Source organism: Hyposmocoma kahamanoa, unplaced genomic scaffold (assembly GCF_003589595.1).
Source record: "Hyposmocoma kahamanoa isolate Upper Pololo Valley unplaced genomic scaffold, ASM358959v1 226, whole genome shotgun sequence".
Taxonomy (NCBI): Eukaryota; Metazoa; Arthropoda; class Insecta; order Lepidoptera; family Cosmopterigidae; genus Hyposmocoma; species Hyposmocoma kahamanoa.
In genome coordinates, this window is record NW_020653745.1 from 1,099,621 (window position 1) to 1,119,281 (window position 19,661).

Here is a 19,661-nt window from a genome sequence, read left to right on the forward strand (position 1 = left end):
GACTGCGTATGCAGCGGAGCTTAATCTGCTGGCCAGGGACGATATATATAGCCATTTTACACGACTACTAAAACAAAGAAATTTTAATTTAAAATAATTTCCTAAAATAAAAGTAACTAAAGAAATTGTCCGTTGATATAATATCTTTTAATATTAGTTAAGGGGTTAAGTTAAATGATTTTAAAGTACGGTCATTACATAGGTTTAAATGTGGGCAATAACCTACGAAATATTCTGAATATAGGTTATGACTTTTTTATAATAAATAACCGACCTCAAAATATTGTGAAATCTATTTGCCAACTTTTGTTGAAATCGATTAACGGAAAGTGAAATCCAAAAAAACCGGATTCATCTTAGAGGTGGACATTTCCTTCAAATTTAATTGCGACCAATACCGAGGTACCCACTTTTGAACAAAAAAGAATCATCGAAATCAGTCCACAAATGACGGGGTAATCGTGTAAACATCAACATAAAAAAAAAACATGTCGTCGAACTGAGAGCCTCCTTTTTTGAAGTGGGTTAAAAATAAATGTTAGATGATTGCAAAGTAAAAAATAATAATAATATTTGTGTTTTTTTTGCAGATTCCTGAGCACCATCAGAGCTCAGCGTCAGGGTTCAGCGATGGCGACAACCCGACTGATGACGTCAACGAGATCCACTCCGAGCAGGAAAATGTCAAGTAAGTTTTAGTTATTTAATTTACGTTATTAAAACCCTTCTTCGGTTTAAAACAAAAAAAAAGAAAAAAATTACATACACGTAGCATAGACTATCACAATCACAAGGAAAAAATTATATATACTTATATAGCTGTATATAATGTAATGCTTGTGTGTAATGCTTCAAACTCTACATTCAAAGTTCTTGAGGTAAAATATATCTGATTTAGATCACGGTCATTAGGATTTCCGATTAATGTGAATACGAGATGTTGAACAAATTATTATACAAAGTGCTTATAACCCTAGGAATTCTAAAGATTTTAGTACTAAGTTCTTTTTCAATACTGTATTACTTATTACCTAACAGCTTATAACAGCACCTAACAGCTTTTCGTTATCCTTTATATGCGCACTACCCAGGAATGGAATTCAAACAGATATCAAGTTTTTTTTTCAAATGCTGTAGCACCCCTGGACAGCATCAACGTCCCCCGATTGCTTCCAAGGCCCTTATCGTAGGATCTTTAGCGCCCGTTGGGGGCGATAGGGACAACTATGATTTAAAGTATAGAATTGAAGTATCTTGTTAATCGTTTACCTAAATGACATCTGCAATAAACACATTCATACTTTGTAGAGATGCTACTGTACACGTAGCGTTATACAACAATAACGCAATTAAATATAGTAGAGCGCTACTCTAAGTATCTAAACGCAGCTTTTACTGGAATAGTTTCTACCGGAAAGCAAACCTTGTATCACTCACGTAATTCCAGTAAGCTTAACCAATGTGCCAGCTGGTCGCGTGTTCTCAGAGATCTTAAGGGACTCTAATAAGGAAACGCGTCCGGGCGTCGACCGCTGCATTGCGAAACAATCGCGCTGCAATCTTGGCGGCGATGCTGATGCCCACAATTGGTCGGTTGACCCCTTTCCATGACCTCACGTTGCGTACAAAGATTGAGGTCCCGGGCTGAGGGAGAAAAGGCTTCCTTGACATTTTAAAAACTTGAAAGATCCCAACCAAATTGGTGTTGGACAACGGCGTTAGAATTTATGTGCCAAGTTAAATGAGTTCCATGCTGTTATGTTGGAGAATTATTTTCATTGTGATAAATTGCTCATCAAATAACAAAAGGCATTGGTATTATTGAACAGACTTGCCTAAAGAGAGGTATGATTGTAGGAAATGGAATGTTTTTTTTGGATCTAAATTGCGTATATTCTGTTTTTTTCAAACAAACAACACAACGGACACTTTATAGGTCCTATGGTCAAGGTTGACTGACGTCGTTAATTCATAAACAATTTACCTGAGTCTAATATTAATATAAATCACTCTATTTTTCACAATAGTTACAAAATATATTATATTAAATACCTTATTGTTAAATTACTTAGCACATTTGTACATATGTTTTGTAAAATATATTTTCTTAAGCGAATTTCTAAAACACTTCTTTTTTTCTTATGTATAACACTCGCGGAAACGTAAAAATTCGAGAGGTATGATTGTTTTTTTTATCATGTAGGTCAGTAGGAGAAAGGTTGTTGTTCTATTTAGCGGCCGGCGACAGTTCGAATCTCGAATTCTCGCCAACGGTAAAGGAAAACGTCGTGATGAAATTTTCACCACCCTTAAAAAAGTAGACGGATTGTGGCAGAAACCCTTTTCTTACAGGAGACCCGTGTCAAGCAGTGTCACGTACTTGGGTCGGCGATGTTGACTTCGTATGTTAACCTCTTTTATAAATAAGTCAATATTGTACTACAATCGTTAGGTACATGAGTACCAACCTACCTACATTTTGTGCCAGTGACCTATAACAACATCAATTTGTCATATGACGCATTAGACACAAAAGAAATATACTTTGGACCATTCTTATTATAAGTTGCGTAGAATTGAATTTGAATCATAAGCCTGAAGCTGAGGGTGCTGTTGTTTCCTGCACAGAAAATCTCGTGGTATTTCGAAGAACGAAAGAAAAAATCTAAGAACTTCAAAAGTTGTGTTTATTTTTCTCCCAGAGTGAATGACTGCAAAGTAATATAATAGGGTTAAAATTAGTGCTTACCTACATATTAATATTTGTGAAAAACAAGAACCTAGATTAGGAGAGCCCTATATCTTAGGGCTCCTTTATAGTCTCCACCTCTTCGTTGTGCAATGACTTTTTTTAAAATTATTTTGAACTATAGTCACTATGGAGTAATTCAAAAGTTAGTAATAATAAATGTAAGTTATTTTACATTGTCATCTTGTCTCCGTATCAGGTGCCCTGATCAATTCCACTTTAGGTTCGTGATGCGGTTCCTCACGTCCTTTACCTACGTTCGACTTCGAATCTGGACATCGGGAACACGGTCTATACCGAAGCTTGATACCGAGCATGGCACGCTCCAAGGCACAAGAAACCATTTTTCTTTTTCTTGTTATTTTGACTATATCGTCCGCCTTTATCTAGCTTTCTGCTGGCCAATGCTTCTGGTCCTTGGTGTCTACTCCAACACGCTTATGCTCCACCGGAATTTTCTCCCAAGTCAGCTAGCGTAGTGACACCCAACATGGCGTAAAGAAACCTTTAATTCCACGTAAATAAGGTCGTGGAAAACATTTAGTTGATCTTCTTTAGTTGGTCTTGTATTGAAATGAGTGCCCCTGTCGCAAAGGTTATCTTGAGTTCAAACTGACGTCAATGAATTAATCGCCAAATCGCTGCAGTTTAGAAATATATACAAGCAGTTAGAAATCAGTTTCGTATTTCAAATGTTTGCTTGAGATAGCTGCGTATTTTTATTAAATAAATATAATAGACACTAACAACCTAATGTCATAACTATTAATGCAAAAATTGAACACTAAAAACAGTATTTTATGCAATAGGTTAAGATCGAGTACCGTGTTTTTACGTAAAAGGTACGAGATTTTAAAACCTAACTATGTAATGAATGCATAGAATACTTTTTCTACGAGCAAATAGATGAATGAAACAGAAACAATATTTAATGTATATTTTGTTAACAATCCATGATATCAAATGCAATTTAAAAAAATAAATTTTAACCTATTTATTATACCCATATTATAGGGTAGCCAAACAAAGAAAAAACCAAAGAGAGAACAGAAGTGACCAAGTACCGTATATATTTTAACCAATCATTTTCTTTTTATGAAGGTTTATGGTCCGCTTGCAAGATTTTTAGGCCAATTTAACCCATCAGGAGGCAGTATAGCGTTTGAGTAGCGACCTAATTGATATGTTAATTACATTGACTTACAAATAAATGGACGACGGGTCTAATACAAAAACCACGAAAAAAATGTCCCAAGTCAACCTATTCGAAATTTAAATTGTAATGTCATCGCAGTATCGCGCTGTCAGTAGAACAAATGAAGACTAAAGCGGAGTTTGGCGCTCTGTATACGATTTTAGCGCCTTACAAGTGCGGACACTTTTTAGCGCCGACCCGACGTCCATATAATTGTAAGTCAATGGTTAATTAGCAAAAATACTACTTCTGTTTTTGAAACTCATTATAGATCTGTGTACAGAGCTTTAATGAAAATTTTCTGCTCAGTGTCAGAGTACCATAGACAATACAATTTTGATTCAAAATTAAAAAGAGCGCCTTTATCATATGGTTTATGAAATTATAATAGACAACCCGACGCTCCCAACTGAGGCACGGAGCGAACCAGCAGATATTACCAATTTTTATAGGTGGTTGTTGTAGATGTTTCTTTGTTAATTTTAACGATATTTTTGCCGCCATCTGTGAAAGATCTTTTACAACTACCTACCAGCGGCTGACAAGAGATGTCGCTTTAATTATTGTAATTTAAATTTATTGAATATAACGATGTTTTACTACAATGATATTGTGATCTAAACATTTACCTTAATGTTTTTTTAACAATAACGTTCAAAACAATTAAAAGTGCGTTATAAGTTCATTGACCTAAGGTTGAAATCACTACGACTCAGGTCTTTGACCTATTTAAGGGTTTGGAACATCATAATATTTCAGCTGTAATTAAATTTGGTTATATAATTCTAATTTTTTGTAACTAATAGTGTAGCCCGATTTATATATTTATACATCACCTCGAAAGTTTCGTATGTTTTTGTCATTACTTGCATTATGTATCTGCTAACGATAAGTCTAAGTCTAAGTCTAAGTTATTTTTTGTATTACTTACTAACAAGTGGACCCAAGACATCCAATAAAAAAGATATTCACTCAGCCGTGGCAATGGAACTTGTAAAGAAACGGAAACGTTGGTTTGTTTGAAGAAACATAATTATAGAAAGTTATAGAGAAAGTATTATAATATAAATTGTAACAGTGACTTATATAATTTTAACTCTTTATTTAAAAAAACTGACTTGAAAAGTTCTTGGAAATGCGCGAAACCGCATTTATCCCCTAGTTTGCCACTGTTAAGGGTGGAATATTTTCATTAAATTTAAATGATACTAATATTGAGGTAACCTCTTTCCTATAAAAAATAATCATCAAAATCGGTTCACGAATGACGTAGCATGCATTAATACAGTCGAATTGGAAACCTCCTGCTTTTTTGAAGTAGGTTAATTAAACGATTCACATACTTTATGAACGAATGCTTTAAAAATAAAAATAAAACTGGAAAGCTGGTAGCCACGACCGTCAAAGAATAATTGGCCGTTCCACGGGGAAAAGATGCCTTCTCGGTACTGTACCCCAGAGCCCAGTCCTTGATGAAATTTGTTCTATCTCAACAGTTACCTCTGCTTTCGCTGTATTCGTTGCCGTGGTCTCCTAGATAAAAATTTAGCTGAAATGCATAATATGGAAGTCCTCGGAATATGTGCCCAACCACAAGGTAGCTGCTGATCAGTTCTTCTCATCACCATAACAATTTACTTTCTTTTGAATTACATCTATGTGTCAACTGCCTTCGTGGCCGAAAGGCTACCTACCTTGCTGGTCTGCCACGCAAAGGACCTGCGTTCGATTCCCGGGCCGGGATAAATATTTGTACGGTTTATATTTACATCTCTCGTGACTTCGGGTGTAATTTGTGGTGTGTGTCCTTGGCACCCGCGATACAGGGTTGCCTTAGTGCGGGGCTATGAGTGTGTGCGTTGTCTATATGTATACCTATTATAATCGATTAAGGGAGTGGGTGAAATTCATTAGACTGGGTTCATCCCTTAATTTGTCACACTTAAAGGTACTAACTACAATAATAAAAAACAATCCTCGAAACCGGTTTACGATTATCGGAGTAATTGCGTAACATAGACACACAGAAAAATAGAGAGAAAACCTCCTCCTTTTTTGAAGTCGGTTTAAAAAAACGAAAAGTAAGAAATGTAGTATTTTAAACAAAAGCTGCAATCAGGCATCATATAGTGCAAAATTAAAATCGTCCAAAAATCGCTTTATTTATTAAAATGAACATAAACAGCTGACATAGCATTTCACCGCGTCACTGGTCAGTACATTCCTACACGCGCAGCGTCGCGCGCGCATCTCCGCTACAACATCATAGAGCTATATTTCTTTTGCAAAAAAGGTTAAACGACTCGCTAGTGACGCCAAATTTTCCACTTTTTAAGAAACAACTTTACAGTTTGTGATTCCTGGTGTTAATCATAGTTAGAAAAGCCGTAATTATAAAAAAAGTTTATTGTTAAGAGATCATTTTGCTTCGTGACCTGTATTATTTAGAAGTACATTAAGAAAACTGGTGTAAGTATTTTGTAACTAATGAAAAGTTAACTTTTATTTAGGTACTACCATTAATGTTGAATTTACATTTAACTGGATTAAATTGTTATTACTTTCTAAATTGAATTGTGCCGCTCTTTTGGAGTAAAAAGAGATGGGCAGTAGGTTAAAACTCGGGTTTTTCCCCAAAGCGCCGAGGTTTAACCCATTTCTGTCCAAAAATCGTGGGCAGAAACGACGATTACGGAATTTGTATAATTCCACACATATTACAAAATTGCGATCTTAAAAATCTTTTCTAGACGACAAAGAGGCAACTCCATACAATAAGCACCTTGCATATTGATGCCTTACTTTCTCAAACTCGCATCTTACAAAGAGTGATTATTCAAGAGACGGCAAAACTTTCTATTTATATCGAGTTCTTAGGTTTTCGCGATTGTTGTACATAGGAATGAAACTATTTTTCTGGATTTAAATCGCGTATATTTGTTTTTTCAAACAAACCGACGTTTCGGGCCCTTTACAGGTCCCATGGTCACGGTTGACTGAGGTGGTACAGTCTTCAACCAGTTATGTCTAATATTGATGCAAACCAACTTATTTTTTCATTATAGTTACAATAGTTATTAATTAAATACCTTATTTTTAATTTTACAAAGAAAACATTCCAATTTACGCTACATTAAGTTTTACAAATTATTTTATTGAATGAATTTTTTATTAAGTTTAATTTATTATTAATTATTAATAGAAATTAGAATAAATTAAAACATATTAATTAGTACTGCAGTCGTATGTCTGTTTGGGATTTTTCATTAGAGGAAATACTGGATCCCAAACTGGTGGTACGGAGAAACCATCTTCCCTGTTGAAATTAGGATGTTTTTTAATTTCAATGGCCTCTCGCAGCATCCTGGGCAGATAACGGACTTCTTTTGCAAGGACCTGGGGTTTGTCAAACTTCATTGAATGTGTAGGTTTATCCATGACATGCTTTCTATTTATTTTAAATTTTATTTATATTATTACTTTAAGAATAAGTAAAAGCCAGTGTGTTGATGAAGAGAATGTGATGTGAGATCGGCCTTCAAAATTTGTATATACAATCCATTTTTAGCATTTCTAACTTAACTTAGTGCTTTAAGATACGAGTTTGAGAAACTAAGGCGACTATATTACGATGCAAGTGAACTGCGTGTGTGGCCGAACGGTTACCATGCCGGACTGCCACGCAGAGGTCCCAGGTTCGATTCGAGAAATATTTGTATGACCTATATTTATTTCTCTCGTGAGTTTGGGTGTAATTTGTGGTTGTCTATGTGTGTGTCCATGGCACCCGCGACACAGGGTTTGCCTAGTGCGGGGCTATGTTGAGTGTAGGCGTTATTAAGTGCATACTATTTAACGATTTTTTGTATCGATCGTTTTCAAGCGAATCGATTCAATAGAAAGGTAAATTGAATCGTCTAAGAAGGGACCAATAAACATTTTGCAATGAATTATCATCAAATTTGAAGAAAACTCGACTGTAGCAAATATTTAGTTGCAAAAAACTCTTTTTGCCCTCAATTTCGAGGATTAATCGCCCATTTGATAATTACATCTTAATTTTACTCAAATAGGTTTATGTTAATAAAGATAACTATCACAGACTTGAATTTTTTTTTCGAAATAACATTTGTCCGAATTTTCATTACACCGAAAACCGAGTTATAACGAAACCGTTGTTCTTTCAGGATATGTTGGATGTTTATCAAGACACGGTTAGGTTCGGTTAGGTTAATTAGGTTTAAAAGGAAAGGCATTTATATAAAGCGGTTATGAAAATTCGAGCAAAACGTTATTTCTGGAAAATGTCATTTAGGATTCAACTAAGTGGAAGGACCGCAGCGGTGGGTACTGATTAACTTATTATCTTAACTTGTAAAACTTTATTGAAGTTCTTTTGTTAGATAAGTTTACCTCAGTGAACCCAGCAAACTAGAAAAGCGCCAAACACCCAATCTACTAATTACTTATATGTTTAATTCCCAAATAAGTTTGCTGTCAGTTTTATTTCAAAATCGCAACCGACATTTTTAAAGTATTAAGAGTTTATGCAAATTCAAATGGCTTTGTTTGATTTCGCAAAACAGTGGAAGTGTTGATGCAATTTGGAAAAAATATATAGTAAAGTTAAGGATACATTGATTACTAAATAGTGTGAAAACACGAGTCTTAAAAATTTTCACGATAGAAAAAAAAAACACAAATTTACCTCGACATTTTACAAGAAAACCGTTGCATTCAGTAGGTACTTTACATATACCAAAGATTTTATATCAACTGAACTAAATAGAACATGTATAGTACATGCACCCAAGCAAAATGTTACAGTAATAGTAAAGGTCCTTGTGAAAGAGTTCGTCCAGGGAAGTACTGCCATCTTACCTATTTTTACCGCCAAGCAGAAATGTCAGCATTACTGTGTTCCGGTTTTGAAGGGTAAGGGTCCTGGTGAAATTACAGGCACATGGGACTCGTTAACGCGTGGCGGGCGCAGTGGCAGTGTCCCTCAGACCTTTGCGATTTAAAGCTCGTTCCGTCACGTGATACTATAATAATCTCAGTACAGAGTACTAAAAAAACCGACCTCAAAAATACGTGGAATTACGTCTATTTTCTAAGTTTCATTGAAATATCCCCTAGTTCGCCACTATACAGGACTTGATACTGGAGATAATAAAAATAGGTTCTCACTACGACATTACTCAAAGTATATAGAGAGAAAAACGCCTTGAATTGGAGAAATAGCAAAATCAACTAAATAATTGCTAAAAGTAATTGCTCCTAAATTAAAGTTAGGCGCTGTTTATAAAAATGAATCTGCATGCGTGAACAGCCACCCTTTGAGGTGGATGATTTTCTTCAAAATGAAATGGGACCACTATGGAAATATCCCCTTTCCAAGAAAAAAAGAATCATGAAAATCGGTTCACAAATACTGGAGTTATCGCGTAACATACATAAAAAAAAAAACAAAAAAAAGAACATAGTCGAATTGAGAACCTCCTCCTTTTTTAAAGTCGGTTAAAAAACAAGAATCGAGCTGAGATCGACTAATATTAACAGGCACAAATTCCGTGGATCTCTGCTGTCAGTAATAAAGACTAATTATTATAATATTGTTTTACAAAAATATTTAGGAACGGGAGATAAATTCCGGTGACAGATGAGGCGACTACCGGTAGAACCTCTTCTTTAACGGGTTAACGTAATCGTATCTGTTTGCGTTCGTAATCTTAAGTTCCAGCATGAACTTAATGTCTGATAATGATTATAGCATTACTAGGTAATTACTCAGCGCGATTGGTAAATGCATTTAATTGTATAGAACCTAAGTACAGTCCGTGGCTACTCTTGTGGTTTTTCATAATACAATTACATTGTGATAATTTCCTGCACGGTTGATATTTCATTAATTATACTGCCGTTTATCCCATCAAGTACGGTAAAAACGGTAATTTATTTTACATACGTACATAATTATGGTATTTCTCATTTTTGAAAACAAATGACTTTGATCATTAGTTTTCTAACATGTAGTAACTAAATATCTAAATTATGTTTTGTGGCAATGAAGTTTAGCCAAAATACTGTAATTTAAGAAAAAAATGAATTAATTTCATGTGTAATTATTTTTATCTATACACATATCATAAATCATCCATGATGTGTTCAAAAACCGCAAATTACGACCTGCATAAAGATAAACTGTTTTGTTAGAACAAATTTCTTATTTGTGAAAATGTTATTATTGCTTGATAATAACATCAATTCGATTTGATTTTTAACCGACTTCAAAAAAAAGGAAGAGGTTCTCAATTCGACTGAATGTTTTTTTTGTATGTATGTTTAGCGTTAACTCCGGTATTTGTGAACCGATTTTCATGATTCTTTCTTTGTTGGAAAGAGGGTACCTCCATAGTGGTCCCATTTAATTTTGAAGAAAATCATCGACGTCTGAGGGTGGCTGTTCACGCATGAAGATTTTCATCATTTCATCATTTTTATAAATAGCGCCTAAATTTTATTATAAGGAGCAATTACTTTAATGGTTGATTTTGCTATTCTCCAATTCAAGGCGTTTTTCTCTCTCAATATATTTTGAGTAGTGAGAATCGATTGTTATTATCTCCTGTGTCAAGTCCCTTAAGTGGCGAACTAGGGGATGAATCCGGGTTTGCGCACTTTCCGATAACCGATTTCAATAAAACTTGGTAATTGTATCGATATCAAGTAAAGTGTGAAATTTGTCAAAATTGTTTGCTATTGACATTTCATTTAGAATAAAACTTCATCTCGACTGATATTAGAATCGTTTGTGTGATAGTTGTTCTGTCTACTATTAGGATAGTTGCTATGTAAATTATCCATGTACCTATTGCATCCTTGGTGTAATAAGGCCTCATCTGCAAAATTGAAATATTTCAGGACAGCGATCTGAACATTTTCTAATCATAGTAGATAACTTTTTATGCTTAATGTGAGTTTGAATGCGATACTTTCATTATGATGTGCACTGGGTGTTTACGTGATCATAGACATAATATTGTCTGGGCCTGAATCACTTCACAAATTATGCACATTTTGATGTACACGGGGACTTAGGAAGTTAATGAAATTATATACCTATATTTTTATGGGCACACACAGCAAAACAGCTATGTATCTACAGAACGTAGCCTAAAAAAGAGTCTTTATCACACTCATTTACATAAATATTACAATCTGACATGGACTATCGCATGAGTGACTATTGCGTTGCAAATTAATGTTTTACTCGGGTTTCCTCGTTATCTCGCTACAAGGCCACAGCCATTACCGGTTCTGGATATTTGATACTTACCGCCATGCCACAGATTATAAGAAGGTTATAAACCAAGGTTAGGAATAAAATAATATACATATAAGCACTACGAGATAATTACGCATCTTGATTGTTCACATTCACGATTGTTGCACATAGGAAATGGAACTAGTTTTCGGGTTAGAAATAGTAGAGCTCCTTGTGAAGGAGTTCGTAGGGAAGTACTGCCTCCTTACCTATTTGTGCCAACAAGCAGTAACGTGAGCATTACTGCGTTCTGCTTTAGAAGGCTAAGGGTGCTGGTGAAACTACAGGCACATGGGACTTGTCAATTTATGTCTCAGGGTGACGCGCGCAGTGGCAGTGCTGTAATAATATTTGTTTGAAAACACAAATTTACGTGATTTTGATCCGAAAACCTACCCCGTTGTGACCCCGGGACCTATAACCATAGGTGGGGCTTGGTGAGGTTGTGCATAATTACGTCTACCTTGGCCAAATTATCCAACTTGGCAAGCACAACTTCGAGAAGGAAGCCGACAGGAAAATTCGTTTAGGCTGGGCGGCATTTGGGAAGCTTAGCCACATCTTCAGGTCGTCAATCCCACAAAGCCTAAAAACTAAAGCATTTAACCAGTGCGTTCTACCAGTTATGTCCTACGCAGCCGAGACGTGGACATTAACAACAGGCCTCGTCCACAAATTCAAGGTTGCTCAGCGTGTGATGGAGCGCGCTATGCTTGGGGTTTCTCTAATGGACCGAATCCCTAACGAGGTCATACGTCAGACAACTAAAGTTACCGACATAGCTCGCAAAATCAGTGCAGCTAAGTGGCAGTAGGCCGGGCATGTCTGCAGGAGGGTTGATCGCCGATGGAACAGATTTGTTCAGGACGCCCTGCGGCAAGATGAACGGACGACCTGAGAAAGGTGGCCGGCAAGGCAGCGGCTGGATGCGGGCGGTACAACACCGGGAGAGGTGGCGTGCTCAAGAGGAGGCTTATGTCTAGCAGTGGATACGTGTAAGCTGATAATGATGAGACCCGAATAACTAGTTTCATTTCCTATGATCCAATTGATCTTCCAAATTTCATTAATCATTTTCTTTTACCGCTTAAGCAAATGCATCCTAGAATAAAGGCCAGACAAGAACATTAATAAAGTAGAATTTTGCTCCGTTGCAGGCCTCCCCGCTCCCCGCGCCGCAAGGGCCCTCGGCGGCTGGGGCGCTCAGAGTTCAGTATGGACGACGACGACTACTCGCCAAGCAACTCTGTTACCTCCGTCAATTCCCTTGCCAGCCTTTTGAGAGAGAAACTTCAGGTTTGTTCACTCATTCATCTCTTTGATTTAGCAGTTATATTTAAATTTCTGATTTAATTCTCGTTTGACTTCTTAAATAAAAAAGAATCCATTTCATATTTCTTGTTATCTCCATATTATACTATACGATAGCTGGGAAAATAGTTTACGTTGTACGCCTGAGTCCATGGTTCAACTCCTACTAGAGGGTTCATTTTTCTTCATACACATTTGTAACTAAGATCATCATCATGACAAAGATATATTTCCCCTTACAGAGTATCCCCCAAAAAATTCGCAAAAAATCAACCGACTACAAGCTATGGGCGTTCGTCGGTCTCATGTTCTTAGCAGTGTGTTTATTCGTGGGCTTCGCATATGTGCTATACCACAACCAGGCGGCAACGAAGGCGTATTTCCGCAGAGTCCAATTTAACGAACCCAAAAGACTCATCAAGGTCTTTAATAGAGACGACGTCGAGATCCTTAAAGCTACTTTAGGTGAGTACGCTAAGCAATTTATTACTCTTCAGAAAATTATCATCTGCACTTCAGCCGAAAGGCGTCCATTGTTGGATACAGGCCTTCCAGAAATTGGCGTAATGGCTTAACTTGCGCTGCTCGTATCTGTTGAATTCCTACAACCTATACTAGGTCGTCTATCTATCGAGTGGCTGACCAGCCAGAAAAACCCAGAAAAAGAAGGAATTAGTAAAGAAAAAAAATATTATTATCTACAGTCAATGTCCAAAGCATCTGAGTAATAATGACATTCCTTTGTGTTAGACTATAGCTTTACCTATGAATGTTTATAGAATTTGGGTTTTAATGACAAGTAAATTTTGGTACATTTCAGCGGTGAACATAGAGGGCAAGAGCAAGTCATATCCCTGTCTTCCTCAACATCGTATGAATGACGGGTCAGAATGCCTCGAATGGATGAACACGCAGCGGTTCTATTTGAAGTGCCTCCCGCATGATCCTGGAGTCGACAATACAACATGTTACTCTATACATTGGAAAGCTTTAAGACCAGGTCAGTGTTATTGTATAAATATTATTTTAATTTAATTTTTTCAGAAACAAACACAAGAGACCTTGCGAGATGCTAAATTGATTATAATAGATATTGTTTTTTTTTCAGATGTCTATCCCACCGACTGCTTCGATTGGAGCGACACCAAAGTCCAATGGTATGGAGGTGCCCAGTCTACTAATCTCACATGGCCCTTGAATACTGGTTCGATAGACTTCACTCCTTTCATAACAGGCGATATACAGAAATCACAATTAAGCAACGTACTCAATAGATACTTAATAAATTCCAAAGGAGCAGGCATTATCATTGACGACGCAACACCTTTACACATTTCTGTCAATAAAGAAAGTAAAAAAGGAGAATACGAGAAACAAATCTGCCTGAAATCTAAATATGACGATTTTGCCTTCGCCAACAGATTTACAGAATTCGCAGAGATGAAATATAATATCTGTATTTCCAAAGATATGAGAAATTTACATTCATCGATACATAGCCATAGTAGCGCTCCTTTATGGGATGGACTAAAACCAGAAGACATGCAGACTTTGGACTCTCTCATATCAGAGCCAGTATGGCAAATTGCACCTCGATTCCGGCATGAACTTCAGGCTGAAACGATTTCAAAGTACACCGATAATGTTATTAACCTAGGATTCTTAAAACAAGGTCACGTGCTTATAAATGAATATTGGCAACATATCATTGGGGATTTAGCTGTTGACACTAGTCGATTTGCAACATTGAATGAAACTGTAGACAAATTACATAGAAGAGGTTTCAAAGTTGCTTTTACTGTTCAACCCTTTATCAGTACTGAAAGTCATAACTTTGCAGAATGTGTACAGAAAAGATTGCTTGTAACGGAACGAAGTAGTGATAGGAGAATTCCGGCGCTAACAAGGTTCAAATCCTTGCAAAGTGCTGGTGTTCTTGATATAACTAATAATAGATCTATTCCTTGGCTTCTAGATAAGTTACAAACTGTCATAGAGGAATATCACATTGATGCGTTTTACTTCGACTTAGGAACAGCATACGATATGCCACATTACTACCAATGTGAGAAGCCACTGATCAACCCTGATCATTACAAGACCATATTCACCAAGACCTTTGAAAAAACTTTAAATATTATCGGGGTATCTTCAGCAATATCTCTACCTCGACCACCCATTTTTGTATCACTGCCCCCATTTGAATCTACGTGGGAAGCGTTGAAGTTAGTAATACCCACAATGCTTACTTATGGCATAAATGGTTTTCCATTTATAATGCCCGGAGCTGTTGGTGGAGATATCTATTGGCCTGGAAGTGAACAGTTCTTGCCATCCTCAAAAGGTCAGGTGGATGCAACAAACGCTACTCAAGAAAATGGAATTGACTTACCAGATCGAGAACTCTACATGCGATGGTTGCAAATGGCAACATTCTTGCCTGTGATGAAATTCACTCATTTGCCTAGTAAATACAATGACGAGAAAGTTTTGGAAATGGCGAAAAACCTGACCCTGTTCAGGCAGAAAACGGTGACACCATTACTATTGAAATATAAACGTGAGGCTTTGGAGGAAGGCTTGCCACTCATCAGGCCTTTGTGGCTTCTAACTGGTGGGGAAGCCGCACTTTTGGTGCAAGATGAATTTGCTCTGGGAGATGAGATCGTTGTCGCCCCTGTATTAAACCCTGGAGACACCACTAGAGAAGGTAGATAGACAAATAATACATTATAAATCATACTTTTCAGTTTTACGTAAAGTTACAAAAACTCTTTGACGTTACTTTTACATTTATTGACGTTTGACTTTGTAGTCAGTGTTCTTGAAATTTATATTATATTGATTTTGGGAACAATCATCCTGCTGTATATTTATTTACTTTAAATTAGAACTAATTTTTCTTTCAGTATACCTCCCTGCTGGACTCTGGCAAGACGGCATCGATGGATCGCTGCGCAAGGGCAACCGCTGGATGCACGAATACAAAGTTCCTCTCGACCGCGTCGCTTATTTTCTTAGAAAACCTGATGACTTGAGGTTCAGATAGTTTAATGCTTAACAAATGGCTATTATATTTCAAACAAGATGTGGCAGGCGTGCTTGATAAACAATGTTCGGTATAAAATGTTACCTTGATGTACACTCGGAAGCTAATAATTTATGGATATAATTCGATGTTTTCCTTGTTTGAATTTTTTATTCTTGATAATGAAATAGGTAACTTATGAATCAAAATAATGCCCTTTAATATATGTCATTTTGTAAACAATAATGGTATTGGCTTGCGAAGAAACATATTATTACTTATTGATGGTTGTGACAATCGAAGGTGGAAACCTATTAATACCTATCAGGTATGGAATGATGAGGCTATGCGTAATTATTTATGTAAATGTGCCTACGACTACGATCTCACAATGTGTCGTGTACGAGTTTTTGAAATATTCGTTGCTGCTTTTTTGCCTAAATTCTGTCGTCGTCTATTCTTTTAACTATAAATCTAGTCTTTCTATATACCAAGCTATAAGTTAAGTTAATAACTATTAATTAATACAACGAATGCGAGAAAAAATACGACACTTATAAAACTGCATACAAAATGAACACAGCAATTTATGTAAATAGATAACAATAAAAATAAAATTGTAATTTGTGATAAAATCCATATTAAAAATATATGTATTATGTTTATTTTAGAGTGGTTACACACAGCGGCTTTCAGGGCGTAATATATACGATTGCATCGATGCAAACTCGCGACTGCATCGTGTGTGTGTGTTTGCATCGCTGCTAATAGCCGCCGTGTGTGGTTACACACCCTTTTAGACTAAAGTTTAGATCTTTGTGCCTAAGCAATTTGCAAATGTAATTTGTAATACGAATACAAATATTTATTCATATAAGTTTGAGTAGATAATAATATTGCGTAAGAATAGGTTATTAGAAAAATGTGATTGCAATGCATTCCAAAGTACATATTATATAATTTATCTGTAGTCATTTATTTAAGTAATACACTGCCTGTTTGGTTTTGTGAATAATAACAATGTGTCATAGTCCTGTAACCAACATTTTTCATGCGAATAAAACAGCATAAGTTTTCAAATTAATTGTACGAACATTATTACAAGCATTAGGTAATCTCATGGACCAATAATAATCGCGACACAAAAAGCATTGTCGGGTATTTAATACCTGTTGGTACACCAGATGTCGCGACGAGTACCAAATAGCAATTTTTGTAGCTAATTTGTTTTACAATGACAAGCTGCTATTTACTAATTTCTTGTGATAACAAACATATAAACTGGATGGCGCTTATTGCATACATTTTTATGGATACTGCCTGCTATTCTTTTATTTTGTTTAGGATTAGCGCCATGTACCCATGTCAGCATTAATCTATAAATTCGTTTGTACAACACAATACAATCTACTGATACGCATACTTGTCAAAGTTCAGAAAATAATTTTAGGTCATCAATATTTGAATAATATTATAAGGAATAAGAACAAACCGCCCATATTTCATGTTAAAGAGGGAATTCATTGATATCCACTGTCATTTACATAATGTAAACTACTCCAGGCTATCCATCAGCGCCATCTGAATATAATACGGAATTTTGACTTCTTTCAGAGTTACAATCTGTGGTATGGAGATTAGTCCGTTGAGTTCTTTATTGGTCCATAATAATATCAAATCAAGTGAAAAAAGTCTATATTATAGTGTTCAATGACGGTTTTGAAACTGGAATTGTGACATGCCAATTAGTGAAAACATAATTGTTTCGACTGAAGTACTTGAATCCAAAGCTATGAAATAAAATATAAGATGCCATGATAACCAGACTTTATTAATTTGAATTTTCTAAAACCGATTTATTCTTGTGAGAGAGTGTCTTCTTCCGGGTCCACGGATAATTTGCAAACCGACCAGAAATTTTAATCACAAGAAAGAGATTAAAATCGGATTTTGTGGATCCGTTATATTCCTGATCGGATCGGACACTGGTTTAGCGTATTCCGACTTGAACAATCAATTAAGGAAGTCATGCAAAGGACGTGAATGAAATAGAACTTGAAAAATAAACTGAATTTTTTTTTAATATTGTGGCTACAACTTCCAGTTACTGTGGTAATTTTATACATATTAAGTGACCGTGTCACTATAATGCTATTTATTATTAATTTAGAATAATATATCAATGTTTTAGGAATTACGTGACATCATAATATGGAATCGCCAAGTATTGCTTTGTGTTAAAAACAATGAAAATGCCAATAATTAATATAATATAAACATTATGAACCAAAACTTGCTTGTTTTTCATTTTTTTTGGTTTTGTAAAGTCTGCTCTACCTCTGGGTAAGCACGTCTATCGCCCATCCCAAGCAGCACATGAATACCTAAATATGTACTATAAGATATCTAATAGAATTTAATGTGATTGTACATTTTAAGAGTTCAAATTCCCTCAAGATATGTTGAAGAAGGTTTCTAGATAATTTAAAGTAAAAGTGGGCACAACTTTATTAGTAGGTCACAAGAGTGCTTTGACAAATTATCTGTGGGTAGTGATTCTTATCTTTTTTCTCAAGTAATCCTTCTAGAATGCTACAAGCCCATTTGCAGAACAGGATTTAGTATTGTAGATACTTTTTAGATAATTTATAGTCTATGACAGTTTTCTTAGTAATGCTATTTTAAAACCAAAATAACTAAAGCGTTACAAACGTAAACCGTAATTCTCTTAATACTAATAGATTTCAAGTTAAAGTTTTCAAGGCTTACAAAATATAAACTATCAAAATTGCAACATGGCGAAATTAGATATAATATTTCTGAGTTTTTCTTGCAATATTTAATCGTTTAGAAAGCGCGAATTGACGTGCGACTTTAAATACATTGTGAAAAGTAATGAAAAACCTGTCATAAAACTAATGCGCTCGCTGTATTTTAAATATTTATGTATAAATATAAACTTAATATAAATACAGTTATCGAGTTTCGGTTTTAAATATTTATACAAACTTTAAATATACAAAATAACTCACAAAACACACCATTTCCAAGAATTTCTAGGCTTCTTCAAGCTAATTTCAACTTAGATTCACTTTTTAAAAAGAAAAGAAATTTTTTTCGGCTACTTCATAGTCATTCTTTAAAAATAAAAATGGCGATAAGAATATAAAGCTTTTTCAAAACACTGTTCGAAGCGTTTTGTCTATCGCTTTATCTATAGAAAAACTATAGAATACGAAAATATTATTTTTATTTGCTTTAGTGTAGTCGATCTTGTAGAAGAATATTCATTCCTAAGACGCTTTTATGATTGTCTACAAAACGCGATGTTTCAAAGCAATTTTTTCTTTTGACAGTATTACAAAACCTTTTCATGGAGTAAAAGTCATTGCGAATGGCGAACGTATTATGCAATAAAAAACTTTTCAAAACACAAGGTCATAAAACAATTTAAAAAATCCAATTTGTCGCAAAAAGTTATTCTGTATGGAACGTGTTATATATGACAAGAAAGGTGGATAAATTCCCTATCAGATAAGGTATATTTTAATGACATATCTAACTTATGTTGGAAGAAATAAAATTTTCATTACAAAATTGAGGTTATTTCTTCACGCCAATCACAATTCACACAATGATTTCACTGTATTCTATTGATAGACGTCACAATACACATACACAACATTGGAGTACAGTAGTTTACGCGCTCATTTCAATTGTTTATATCACTTAAGAACACGGAATTACTTCACAATTATTTATTTGTCAACACACAAAAATACAGCATGCCCTTCTCGCGCGCGAATTACTTACTATTGTATCGAATGATGTGACATTATACCCAAGGTTCACTATCTTCACCAGATCTTTTAATATACTTTACTTTATCCATTTTGCATGACTCTTACAACGTCCAATAGAGTAAAAACCCTAATTATAGTATTTTTTTAAAGAAAATCTACTGAAGACGCACTATAACGTGTTTGTCAATAAGCATATACTACAGAATGTATATAAATGAAATATATCTAGAATAAACTTAAGAACACTA

General features: G+C 35.3%; 1 protein-coding gene across 2 annotated transcripts in view; it reads left to right on the forward strand.

The window, feature by feature from the left end:
- LOC113228317 (myogenesis-regulating glycosidase) overlaps nucleotides 1–16,221 on the forward strand; it is a 65,010-nt gene extending 48,789 nt beyond the window's left edge. Inside the window, exons 3-8 of one of the 2 annotated variants that reach the window (XM_026461575.1) lie at nucleotides 591–688; nucleotides 12,429–12,567; nucleotides 12,825–13,047; nucleotides 13,403–13,582; nucleotides 13,691–15,292; nucleotides 15,492–16,221. In XM_026461575.1, the coding sequence (XP_026317360.1) occupies nucleotides 591–688; nucleotides 12,429–12,567; nucleotides 12,825–13,047; nucleotides 13,403–13,582; nucleotides 13,691–15,292; nucleotides 15,492–15,631 (2,382 nt within the window). In that variant the 3' untranslated portion in view covers nucleotides 15,632–16,221. The remainder of the gene's footprint in view (nucleotides 1–590; nucleotides 689–12,428; nucleotides 12,568–12,824; nucleotides 13,048–13,402; nucleotides 13,583–13,690; nucleotides 15,293–15,491) is intronic. The other variant, XM_026461576.1, reaches the window with a different exon arrangement.
- The last annotated feature ends 3,440 nt before the right edge of the window (nucleotides 16,222–19,661 follow it).